This window comes from Leptopilina boulardi, unplaced genomic scaffold (assembly GCF_019393585.1).
Source record: "Leptopilina boulardi isolate dan_hultmark-lab unplaced genomic scaffold, ZJU_Lbou_2.1 LbouV2_137, whole genome shotgun sequence".
NCBI lineage: Eukaryota > Metazoa > Arthropoda > Insecta > Hymenoptera > Figitidae > Leptopilina > Leptopilina boulardi.
Window position 1 is genome coordinate 2,644,262 of NW_026137682.1, and position 14,032 is coordinate 2,658,293.

Below are 14,032 nucleotides of genomic sequence, written 5' to 3' on the forward strand. Positions count from 1 at the left end.
ATAAGAATGCTACCGGATGTTGACCAACCAGGAGAACCTTGTTTAAGTCATCAACGATCATTACATCAATTCTAGTACTAGAATTATTGACATGATGAGATGAGTTGTGAGGAACCACGGATAAGCCAGCCGAATATATCATAGAAGTAAAGTAATTAGTAACCGGAGAAGGAGTATTTAAATTACAATTAAAGTCACCCATTATAAGGATATTATTGAAAAATTGAACCAAAGAAAAAATTTGATTTTCCAATTCATTGCCAAATGAAGTATTTGGTGGTTTATATACTACTCCAATCAATGCGTTATCGTGTTGGGTCTGCATTTTTATAAATAAAAATTCCGCAGCAGGATAAGGGCCTTCAGAACTCGTGGTCACTAAAGAGCATCGAAGATTCTTATGAATATAAAGACACACTCCCCCACCTCTACGTGACTCTCTATCATTACGAAAAAGATTATATTTTTGTAAATTTACAAGGTTAGATGATATACTAGGTGTTAGCCAAGTCTCAGAGACAGCAATCACATCATAAAAGCCAGTATCGAAAAAATCTTTAAATTCAATGAAATGTGCACGCAATGATTGCGCATTAACATGGCATATATTTAAGGTCTCCATTGTTGTAACTTTTAACTAAAAAGTAAATAGTCCAAACATTGCAACTGACTGAAAAAAAAAAAAAAAAAAATAATAAATGATTTTAAGTAAATAAACAAAAAAAAGAAACACAGGCTCTGAGATTACATGATGTAAGCAAAATAAAATAGTAAATACAAAATCAATTTGAATAAAATTTAAAAAACGAAATAAAGCAAATGTAACAAACAATAGATATAATAACGTTAATTTCAATATTAAGAAGATAACAAAAAATTGATGAAATAGATAGAGCATATAGAAAGAACTAAAAATGTGAAATAGAATTAAAAAGAAAAGTATAACCAAAGCTTCAATCCTTTTCACTTTATCGAGTTCACAGCTTCGAGCGATGTTAATTGGAATCGTCTTTCTCCATCTGCCTTCCGTCCAAAAATTTTGCCTCCAGAAATCCATAAGTATTTGATTTTATTTTCTCTTCTTAGGGCTAGTGCAGCAGAATAAATTCGTCGATTTATCGGAGTTAGTGATTCGCGCAAATAGATTGAAAATTTTTCTTTTTCGGGCCAGCCAATATTAATCGTAGAAAAATTTTTTTGCATTTTTCGTTTATTAATTAGTTCGTCTCTTAAATGTTGATCAGACAGCTTAACAACTATTGTAGGTGGAGTTAGTTGTGAACTGGTAATGTCGGGTCTGCGAATTCTAAAAATGTTTATAATATTTCCACTGTTAATAGTGACATCTAGACTCTTGGCAATGTCAATAAAACGTCCGTGCAAGTCCTCGTCACTTTTAATAGGCAGTCCATGGACCTCAAGTGAGGAGAGAAGAGTCGACTGTTCCTGTACATTGACGCAATGTTCGAGATGATGGATTTTGCTCTTCAATTGCTCAGTCTCTGTTTTAACAACTGTTAGATCATTAGACATACATTGTGAATCAATCTCAATGCAATTAATTTTTCTAGAATTCTCACTGATCTCTTCTTTCATCAATGAAATAGTAGACAACAAATTTTTATTAAATTCAACCTGCTCAGCTTTGAAAGATCCCAACATTTCAGTTAGTAGGTTTTGAAACTCAGTAAATTTGGTATCTTGCCCCTGTTCCACAGCAACTCTAATAGCATCTAAGCATTTATCGGATAACTTATCATTAGATGTCAACAGAACCGAAGATGACCGTTATTAAAATGACAGAAGTAGATTATAGATAATATGAAAATATCTATCATGAAAAATGATTTAATTATTTTTATATACCTATATATATGACGTTTTATACAATTGTATTGTGTTTAAAATAATTACAATATTTTTAAATATAAAAAAATGTGTTGTCCAAAAAAAAGAAAATATTCATTTTTGACCATTTTAGAATTTTGAAAAAATTAAGAATTTTCAAAATGGATCTATACTTTCATAATTTTGACTATTTTTCAACGTCAATTTTTTTACAAGGTTTTTTTTTAATGATTTTTTATAATATTTCTTATTTTCGCTAATATTTTTGCAACTAAATAGTTCCTCATCGTTTTAAAATTATAATAAACCAATATGCGTCTATCTATTTTCTTAACTCTGACTAGGGAATAAAATTTATTAACTGTTTCTGTTGAGTAATTTTAACGTGTGGGTCGATAACGTATATACAAAACCTGATATTAGGCTAAAGAAAATTAATTACAGGTTGACATTATATTCGTCTGTACCATTGCGAAACGATATTGATTTTTAAATGTTTAATTACACAGAAGTATAAAGGGAAGTCTTTATACACTATCTCTGAAAGCTGTAATTAATTTTACCTATAATACACTCAACAAGGAACTAAATCTTGTTAAAATTATTTTACAACCCAGAAGAATTAATTCTTTATTTTTTCGTTTCTTTGTCATTCTGTTTCGCTTACATTTCTCAATTCCTATTTACCATAAAAAATGATAATAGACAAAATTAGATTAAAATCACACTGAAAAAAATCAAATTTATTATTAAATTTGTATTATAATTTTTAAAAATGTTAATTTAAAAAAATCGAGTGTAATTAAAATATAATTCGGTGATTGTTTTTAAAATATAAAATGAATCTTTATAAAGGACATGTGATAAGACCATATTTTTTATTAAAAATTAGCTTGAAAATATTGCGATGGACAGGAACATGGGCACCGATACAAAATGGAATTTTTCACTATCTCTTTTTATTACAAACAATTTCTATTTTTCTATTTAAATTGGGAATTTTATTCTTTGTGGAAATTGTCGATATTATAATTAATTGGGGTGATATTGCAAAAATTTCTTCAGCAGCGCCACTTTTTCTTACCAACACTGCTTATGTATACAAAGTAAATTGTTTTTTTTTTCTTCAATTTTACATATTTTTATTAACAAATATGAAATATTTCTTTAGTTACAAATATTTTTTTATTTCCTTTTTTCCCATAAGTTCTTTATCGTTAATCGTAACAGAAAGAAGATTCAGGATCTTTTATCAATCATCGATAGTCCAATGTTTTCTAACAATAATTCCAGGTACATAAATGTTATTGAAATATTAAAAAAAAAAAAACAAAGAAATAATAAATATCTTTTTTCCATTAAAAATATAAATTATTGTGAATTATTAAATTATTATTGAATTAAGAGTAACATAATGAAAAATAATAAAATGTGATTTTTATAATTTGTAATATAAAATTTTAGATATAAAAATATAATAATGTGGTACAATTGGCAAAATGTATTTCATAATGGAATTTATCAAATATTTGGAATAATGACAGTACTTTTTTGGGCCACAATACCAGTGACTGCATTATTAAATGGTGACAATTTGCAATTGCCATTAGATGGATGGTATCCTTATGAGACAACAAAAAAAGTTGCTTTTATCTTCACTTGGGCTCATCAGGTTTCATTATAATTTTCGATTTCTTAAAAAAAGATATATATATATATTTAGAAAAAATTTTTTACTCTAATCAAATATATAATTTATCTGAATTAATTAAAAATTCATTAATAAAATTTCATTTAAAAAGTTTGTATGAAAAATTTTTGTTGACAAAAAATTTATTTGGACTAAACAAATTTAATTTGAACTAAATAAAATTTATTTCAACCAAATATAATATTTATTCGAAGCAAATAAATATATTTATTTATCTTAAAAAGAAATTTATTTGCATTTTTTTTTTTTTTATAAATATCTAATTAATATTTAGGTAATGGCAGTTGTGACTTGTTGCATCAATAATTTAGCAATTGACGCTCTTATCTCGAGTTTTTTAAATGTGGCAACTTGTCAATTTGAAATTTTAAAGCAGAATATTGTCAAAGTAGGAAATTATATTCAAGTAAAAAAATCTTTATTATCGTCAAATGAAAAGGTGAATGACAATTTTATTTATGACAATAATATTAATGGGGAATTGCGTTCTTGTATCGAACACAATTTGGCAATTTTACAGTAAGTGTAATAAATAAATGTAGAAAGAAAAAAATAAATTCGCAATAAAAAATTAACGTTAATATTATTATTAATAAAAATAATAATAATTATTTATTATTATAAATAAATTTTAATTTACATAAATTTTCCAGATTCATTAAGGATGTTGAAAAAATATTCAGCTCGGCAATCGGTTACCAGTTGTTTATAAATTGTTTCGTTACTTGTTTGTCAACATTTTACATAACTCAGGTAAATAAATCATAAGAGGGCATTTTACGGGACATTTATCATTAAAAAATTACAATTTATTGCAATAATTTTTTTTTTGAGGATTTTATTTTATTTTTTATTTATATTGGTATATATAATTATAATTTATAATTATTCTTGAAAAATTCAAGAAAAATTAAATAAACACGTTAAAAAAGGATTTTTCACCTGATATTAGAAAGGCATTTAGTTTTTTGAAATATTTTATTCTTACAGTTGGAATATAATTTCCTGAAAAAAATTTGTTTTTTTAAATTTATTATATTTTTTTATTTTAAAAATATTATTATATACCTATTATAAGAATTAAATATATAGATTGTATTTTTAAGAGACAATAGAGTTAAAAATTTAGAATTTTTTTTTTCGGCAAATGAGCCATTTATATATTATAAGAATTGTCAGTATTGTAAATTTTTCAAAAATTTAAAATTAAATTTTGTAAATATTGTGTAAAAATTTTTATGGAATTATTTATTATTATTATTATTATTATTTTAGTTAACAACATATATTCCAGCTGAAATAATAGGGACTTCGGCATACATAATGTGCATGACATATCAAAGTTTTATTTATTGCACAAATGGCAATGAATTGTTCCTTCAAGTAAAATTATTTTTCAATTAATATTTTTATTAAAAATGTCTTAATAATAAATAGATAAAAATAAATTTAAATTTCGTTTTAATATTTTAAATTAAAAATTTTTTTTTTTATTTTTATTTAAAATCATTTAACATTTGAGAAATAAATCTGAATTATATAGTGAAATGTAGGCTATTAATTCAGTGAATTAATTTTCGCTAATTTTTAGTAAAATACCGCTATATTTAATTTAGTATTATTATTTCTATTTGTTTGACTAGTTTTAGTAAAAAAAAAGAATTAAAAATAAAAAAAAAAATTGTGCTCATTTTTCACTATAAATTCGTTTTAGCAAGAGATTATTTTTTCCATTTATAATTAAAATTTTTTTGTCTTTTAAAAATAATATTTTATATAAAAAATTATTAAATGTTCAATATTTTTTTTTTATTATTATTCTTTTACAGAATGATAATTTAAGTATGGCTGTTTATATGGGAAATTGGTGGAAATTGAAACCTCGTTACAAACGTGATTTACATATTATTATGCTTAGAACTCGTCGACCTCTAATTTTGTCTACTTCATTTTTAATGAAATTGTCAATTTCGACATTTGTGTCGGTAATATTTTTCTTTTTAAATTGAATTCGATTCCATTAGATAAAATTTTTTTAAATTCATTTTACACTTTTAGAAAGTACAATTTTTTTTTTTTTTTTTTTAAAAATGAAAAAATATATTTTTATTTTTTCAGATAATTCAAAGTTCATATTCAATATTTATGGTTCTTTATAGAAAAAGTGGTAGTAAGTGAATATCGATATTATGGGGATTTATTTAAAATATCATTAATATTGTGATGTGGCTATTTTTATACAAAAAATATTGTTAAATTAAGAATATTTATTTTTAACATTAAAATAATATATTCTTAAATTAGAAAATCTTTTTTTTTTTATTATAATTTTTAAAAAATAACAAGAATTTATTTTTTATATTTTAGAATGAATTTTTTTTTCGATATTGATGTGCAAATAATGATTAAAACCTTGGTTTTTATAAAAAGTTTAAAATATAAAAAAATTTTATACCTTTTTTAATGAGATATTTTTTATAATATTCATAAATACTTATTTTTGTCAATTTATTTTTGTAGATATATAGAAAAAACAATTAAAAAAACACACATTTTTGATACTAGCCTCTGCAAATAATTAAATATTAAATAATAATTTTGAAAATTACTAAATTTATTTTTTGCACTCTTAATGTATTTTCTTTCAATAAAACAATATAAATTATTATCAAATAAATATTTATTCATAGCAAACAATATTATTAAGTCAAATAAATTATTATTTTTACTCAAACGCAGAAATCAGTAAAATTATCAAAAAAATATTTTTTCAAATTTTCTCTAAATAAAAAATTCAATTGGTTATTTATTTTATTGTCAAGTAACCAATTATTTGAATGAAATATATTAAATTTTTTTTTTATTTTAGTAGTTTAAAAAAAAATTATTAAAATTTTTTGAATTGAACTGTTGTTGTTGATATTATGTTTTCAATTGGTTGAAATATTATATATTGTTCTATTGCACAATAAAAGGATCGATAAATCGAACAAAACTTGATATTAGATAAAGTAAAATAATAACATGTTGACATTGCGAATCATCTCTTGGGTTATATCGATTTACAAATGTTAATTGCACAGTGGCATATATAGAGAAGCTTTATACACTGGCTTTTGAAACGTACGATTAAATATTTTGCAAACATAAACTATATCAGAAAATCTAAACATAAACCAGGAACTAAACAATTTTCCCCCTTTAACAATTGTATATAGTCATTCATGATACCTGAGATAAACTATGCTACTATTTTGATTATAAATCTGTTTCAAACTTTATATGAAACAGTAGTAAAATTATGACAAAATTCAATAAAAAATCATTTTAAAAAATTTTTTAAGATAACGAAACAGTTTTTTTTTGTTTATTTCAACTATTTGAAATTAAATAGTTGTTTAAAATTATTTTCTTTTCTCTGAATAACTTTTTTGAAACAAAATTAGTTTTTTTTTTTGAAAACCGAATAGCCTTTTGGAAATAGTTTTTTTTTTTTGTTGGAATTGAATAAATAATTTTTTGAAAATTAAAAAATTTGTAAAAATAATTGAAATTTAATATTAAATGAAAATGAATTTTTATAAAGTACAAAAACCATTGAAAATAATAAAACCGTATTTTATGTTAAAAATTAGTCTAAAAGTTTTACGTTGGACGGGAACATGGGCACCACCACAAAAGGGAATTTTTCGTTATTTTCTTTTTGCTCAAACATTTTTTATTTTTATATTCAAATTGGGAATTTTCTTTCTCGTGGGAACTGTTAATGTCATAATTAATCGTGGCGATTTGTCAAAAATTGCATCAGGAGCTCCTGTTTTACTCACTAATATTGCATACGCATATAAGGTAGGGTATATAAGTTACTTTAATCATGAGCTTTCTTAGAGCTAAATAATTATTTATTTGTTTTAAATAAAAAATTTATTTGTACATCAAATAAATAGAGTTAAATAATTATAATTTTAGTTGAATAAAATAATTTAATTTAATGTAATTTAATTTTTTTTTATTTTCAATATAGTATTTTGCAGTTAATTGCAATAAAAAGAGAATTCAAGATCTGCTTTCAGTTATCGAGAGTCCAACTTTTAGTAAACATAATTCCAGGTGGAAATTTTATTGATAAATAATAATTAATATTAGTAAATGAAATTTTTGAAATGTTTAACTTTTTTTTTTAATTAAAATTTTTAAATTTGAATAATTAAACATTGAAAAGTATAATAAAAATTGAATATTGTCGAGATAATATTTTGTTAACGATAAGTGTAATAAAATTTTTTTGCAAAAATTTACAGATATGAAATAATTATAATGTGTTATACTTGGCAAAATATGTTTCATAATGGAATTTACGATATATTAGGCATATCGACAATACTTTTTTGGGCCTCAATACCAGTGGCTGCATTATTAGATGATGGTGATTTGCAATTACCATTGGACGGATGGTATCCTTATGATACAAGAAAAAAAGTTGCTTTTATGTTTACGTGGTTGCATCAGGTATTATAATTTTTTATTTACTTTTTTATTTTTTAATAGAATATCTATTACTCATTTAATTACCAAATTTTATAAACAAAAAAAAGTAAAACAGCAAAATTTTCATAGAAAAATTTTTTACGTAATTTTAATATAAATTTTATAACAAAATTTAAAAAAAATTTTTATTGTTTTAAAAAATAAATTAAAATCTAGGTATTAGGAGTTATTACCGCTTGTATCAATAATTTGGCTATTGACGCTCTTATCTCCAGTCTCTTAAATGTCGCGTCTTGTCAATTTGAAATATTAAAATATAATTTCGCCAAATTGGGAACTGATTATGAAATACAAAATGTATCTTCATCAAATAAAATGGAATATAATAGATATAAAATTATCAACGAGGAATTGCGTTCTTATATCGAACACAATTTGTCAATTTTTAAGTAAGCTTAATCATATTAATAAAGCCACAAAAAAAAATTATTTTACTTGCAAATATTTTCTAAATAAATAATTATTTATTTTATTATTTCATTTTTTTTATTATTATTGTATTATATTATTTATTATTAATAATTATTTATTTAATAAATGTTGACTTCAGATTCAGTTTCAGAGACTCAAAAATCATATATATAGTAAACATGGTCTGACTTCCTAGCAAGAATTATTTTTTTGTGTGTCTGTGTAATTAAAAATTTCTGTAAATTTTTTAATATTATATAATTACAGTCTCGTATATGTTATTTAGATTCATTAAAGAAGTTGAAAAAATATTTAGCTCTGCAATTGGTTTTCAATTGTTTGTGAATTGTTTCGTTACTTGCTTGTCAACATTTTACATAACTCAGGTATTTTGTTTTAATTTTTGTTGAAATAACAAAAAAAAAAAAAAAAACAAAAAAAAAACAATATTCATTTTATTTTTATAACAGTTGACAACATATATCCCTGCCGAAATTATTGGGACTTTTGCATATGTTTTATGTATGACATATCAAAGTTTTTTGTATTGTTTTAATGGCAATGAACTGTTCCTTCAAGTAAATTTTTTTAAAATTATTATTGATGTAATTTTTAATTTAAAAAATTGAATATCCATTATCAATATTATTATTATTATTTTTAACAATAAATTTATGATTGCAGTTAATAATAAAAAAAAAATTGTGTCTAGATGTTTATATAACATAATAAAGTAAGGCATAAAATATTTGACAAGATAAATAATCCAGATAGCACGTAAGCTTGCGGCAAGTTTGTAGCGCAATATTGCCAACCTTGCACGGCAAACTTACTGCAAGCTTCAAATCTCCCACCTGATCGAAAGCTTTCATGGTAAGTTTACTGAAAGATTTCAGTGTAAGGTTACGGCAAGATTGCTCAGTAACCTTGCACGGTAAGCTTGTAGCAAGGTTGGTGCAAGGTTGCCAAATAAACTTGCTTTAAACCTAAAATTTTTTTAAAAAAATGTTTTGTCTAATTTATATAATAAAATTATATAAATTTGACGAAACATTAAAAAAAAATTTTCTTAGGTTCAAAGCAAATTTATTTGGTAACCTTGCACCAATCTTGCTACAAGCTTACCGTGCAAGGTTACTGAGCAATCTTGCGATAATCTTATTGTGCAATCTTGCAGTAATCTTACACTGCAATCTTTCGGTAAGTTTACTATGCAAGCTTTCGGTCAGGTGGGACATTTGAAGCTTTCAGTAAGCTCGCGGCAAGGTTACCGTGCAAGGTTGGCAATATTGCGCAGAAAGCTTGTTGCAAGATTGCTGCAAACTTACGAGCTATCTGGGAAGAGATCATTCAATTTTTTAAAGAATTTATTTAATATACATATTATATTGATATAAAATTTTTTTTTTTTTTGTAATAATTTTCATAGAATGAAAGCTTAAGTACGGCTGTTTACATGGGAAATTGGTGGAAATTAAAACCTCGTTACAAAAAAGATTTACATATTATTATGCTAAGAACTCGTCGACCTCTAATTCTGTCTACTTCATTTTTAATGAAACTGTCAATTTCAACATTTGTATCGGTAAATTCAATAGTTTAAATTTTTTTTTATTTTTTAAAAGAAAATTTAGTTATATGCATAAGTATATAAATAACAAATAATTAGTAAAATTGCAATTTAAGTTAATTTAAGTATCAAATATTTGAATTATTATTTTGCAGATTATCCAAACTTCATATTCGATATTTATGCTTCTTCGTAAACAAATCGAGTAACGAATTCCGATCGAATCGAATCAATTTAAAAATTGTCTGTTATATTGAAAAGAGGCATTTTAAATTTTCAATTTTGACATCAAATTCGTATTCAGTGACCCCAAAAAATACCCCGAGTTAATATTTTTAGACAAATACGACAAATTTAAAAAAAAAATAAAAAAAAAAAATTTCACATAAATTACACGATAGTTTGATTTAAAATTTTATTTAAACAAATGGGTTCATCAGGCCCTTTTATAAAAATGTATGATGGCTTATTTTCTTTAGAAAATATTTCGTCCCTCATAACAAAAGGATATCCCTAGGATATCCATATCAATGGTCGATATCCTAGAATGGTCCCCAGGATATCTTGGGATATCATTAGGATATCCAAACAACCGGTCTGTGGGACATCAACAGGACATCAACAGGACATCCATAGGATATCCCTAAGACATCCACAAAATATCTATTGGATATTATATCCATGGGATATCCTCAGGATGTCCGTGGGATATTCTTAGGATATTCACGGGATATTTAATATCTCAACATATATTTTTAAAGGTTAAAATTGTTAAGCTAATATAATGAATAATAATATAATAAAAAGAAAAATCTTATGAGCTTCTAATTTATTTTAAATGAAGATTTGAAACGCATTTTTCAAAGTTTTTAAATAAACTCATGCACTTAAGCTATCACATCGGCACTAATCGGAGTCAAAAGTTTGTAGCTCGCATTACTACTTCCCGCAGTATACTTTCGCCCTCAACTCCCTATACTCTCAGCCCATACTGTACCTACTTCTACAAATAGGGGAGACCGAGGAGGAAAGTAACAGAGGAGGAAAGTAACAAAGCTTATAACTTTTAAACAAATTATCGGATAGACATGGTTCAAACATATTTTTAGTCGGCACTGTTCCCCCTTCCTCCTCCATAGTGTGTCCGAGCCTGACAGGAAAGGTTAGGTCTGATTTCCGGTGTGACGTGAAGAAAAAACGTCAAAAGTAAGTTTTCGTTCAAATTTTCAAAGTCTCGTATTTCTTTAATTTTATTGTTTTTCAAAATGTGCCTTTCGTTATTTTGTAGCCTTATTATCTGTCTTTAAGTTGTGCTTAAACAAACAATTTAACATTTGTGTAGTTTTAACTTTTTTGTTGACATACAAGAAAAAAGCGACCGAGGAGGAAAGTAACACGCTACTTTTCTCCAGTTGTCGATATTGTCTATGTTTTAACTAATGATTGAAGCAAATCGTATTTAATTTTACGAATAACAGAGATTTATTTAAGAAAAACCTGTGATCTAGGTAAGCATAAAATATCTTTAAGAAAAAAAATGAGCTAAATTCATAAAATGTTCGATATATGTGCTAAATATGTCCCATATATGTGCCAAATAAGTATAAAGTGTACTTAAACTTTTATGTGTTCCTAATAAAAATATTTCTAATTAATAATAGTCATTAGTCTAAAGAATTTTACATAATTTTATATTGTTACTTTCCTCCTCGGGGGTGAGGAGGAAAGTAACAGATGAAGAGCTTGCGTAAAAGTTATACTGTGAACTGTCAATTTATTATAAATGTTTAATTCAAATTTTATTTAAAAGGTGAATGTCCAAGCTTTCATTTAATATATTGGACAAATTTATCCGACAAATATCTTTAATGCTAGCATAAAAAAACTGATTTTTGTTACTTTCCTCCTCGGTCTCCCCTACACTCGTACACGTATACCCCACACTAGCAGCGATTGGAAGGAGTAGGAGGTTTGACAACGTCGCTTTAAGTCTCGCTTTGACTACTGTGGACTACTGTCTCTCTCTAACTAATGTTACCATCCTGCGATGTTGCCACATCAAAGTGGCGGGTGTGCTATATATTGCAAATGACGTCATGAAATAGAATTTTTAATTTATAATTACAAATAAACGGCACGGTAAATTATAAATTTTTTTGTATATTTTAGTTCCAAATTTATTCGTGAATTCAACATTAGTTTTTGAAAAAAATTTATAGAAAACTTCTGATGATATTTATGAAAATGTACTTCTCCCCCATACATTAGTCCCGTCTCCCATGCAAAATAAGCAACTTTGATTGCTAATATCTCTGGTTTCGTACGGCGAAAATTCTTCATATTTTGCAAATTTGTCAAGAATGATAATAAGAACATATGGTAAAATTTTCAAGAAAATCTATAGAAAACGGTTTTACCGATGTGATACCTTAATGTATAATTAATATTAATAGTTATTCGTTATTTGCGGGAAAGAATTTATATTGTTTAAAGCCAATTTATTTTCTGACAATATTAAGCATATGAATAAAGAAATGAATCACGAATGAGAAAAAAATTAGTTAATAATTTTTCAAATTAAACAACTTTCTCGAAAAACAAGTTGCATTTTATTTTATTTATATAAAATTTAATTCACAGAATATTCTCACTCGTAGTCTCATAATGACTTTAAAAACAGTATCCTGAGATTATCTTCTTGACATCCAGAAGATATACTGAGAATATCCTGAAAATATCTGTGGGATATCCTGACGATATCTATGGGATATTTGGAGGACATTTATGAAAGTCTATAGAGATATCCTTTGGATATCCAGACCGCCGATTTTTTGGATATCCTTAAGAGATCCTTTTGATATCCATAGGACATCCCTAGGATACCTGCGGGATATTACATGGAAAAAAATAGTTCGTGAAACTTTCGTAAACTAGTTGTTCACTTTTGGAGGGGCCCAAAGTTTGAAAATCTTTCATTAACTTTTTTCAAGATTTCACAAACGTTCATTACTCTCTTCATGACAATCAATGTCTGCGCACGCGCACAAAAAAAAGTTTGTAGAATCTTAAAAAAGTTAATTAAAGATTTCCAAACTTTGGGCCCGTCCAAAAGTGAAAAACTAGTTTACAAAAGTTTCGCGAACTATTTTTTTCCGTGTATCAATATATCCCAAGATATATCTTGTGTTATTAGGGGTAAAATCAATTTTTTAATAAGTTTACCGTTTTTTAAATATGCTTATTGGTTTAAAAAGTAATTTTGACTTTTCTTAAACAAATAACCAAATTAAAAAAAAAAAAAAAAAAAAAAAACAACGGTGCACTTGTTTAAAAATATCAATGCGATAACAATGTTAAGAAAATTTGATGAAACAATAAGCCACATCATTCATTTAAATCGAATCATTTCTACAAAATTTTAAGAAAAGGATATAAAGAAATTTTTTATCATATGTGACGTGCTCTGAAGAAAGGGATCTTAGAAGCAAAAAATTATAGGTTATGTTTTGAAATGAAAATACACGAAGAGGATCAACTTTCAATAAAAATTAATGATATTTAAGTCTTCATTACATTCAAAATATTTAATAAAAACTGATTTTAAGTTTACATAAATAAAAAAAAAAAATTTTAATCAAGGTAAAACTATCGTAAATATAATCTATAATTCGTTTGCTTCTAAGGTCCCTTTCTTCAGAGAGCGTCACATATAATGATCAAATGTATAAATAAATATTTTTTATAAGTTTTAAATTTTGTTTTCCCGATGTCTGCATTCTTGGGTATAAAGGTATTTACACTGAGAAAAATGTTTAGTATCATCTACCAAAGTTTGGTTCTCTCTACCAAATTTTTTATTTGATATATGTGCAACTAATCCGTTTGGTTCGGGCTACTAAATTTTTTCGTTGAATCATTTTGTTCGGTCTACCAAATTTTTTGTT

At 25.2% G+C, this 14,032-nt stretch overlaps 1 protein-coding gene across 2 annotated transcripts; it reads left to right on the plus strand.

Annotated features, from left to right (window-relative positions):
• Nucleotides 1-2,606: 2,606 nt before the first annotated feature.
• On the plus strand, nucleotides 2,607-5,783 carry LOC127291386 (odorant receptor 2a-like). 2 transcript variants are annotated; one of them, XM_051320484.1, is made up of 8 exons: nucleotides 2,608-2,954; nucleotides 3,056-3,141; nucleotides 3,313-3,520; nucleotides 3,834-4,078; nucleotides 4,213-4,312; nucleotides 4,835-4,942; nucleotides 5,389-5,544; nucleotides 5,678-5,783. In XM_051320484.1, the coding sequence occupies exons 1-8, from the start codon at nucleotides 2,688-2,690 to the stop codon at nucleotides 5,735-5,737; spliced, it is 1,230 nt and encodes a 409-aa protein (XP_051176441.1). In that variant the 5' UTR covers nucleotides 2,608-2,687; the 3' UTR covers nucleotides 5,738-5,783. The 2 variants fall into 2 exon arrangements, with proteins under 2 accessions (XP_051176442.1, XP_051176441.1); XM_051320485.1 differs by lacking the exon at nucleotides 4,835-4,942 and having other exon boundaries at nucleotides 2,607-2,954.
• Nucleotides 5,784-14,032: the final 8,249 nt, after the last annotated feature.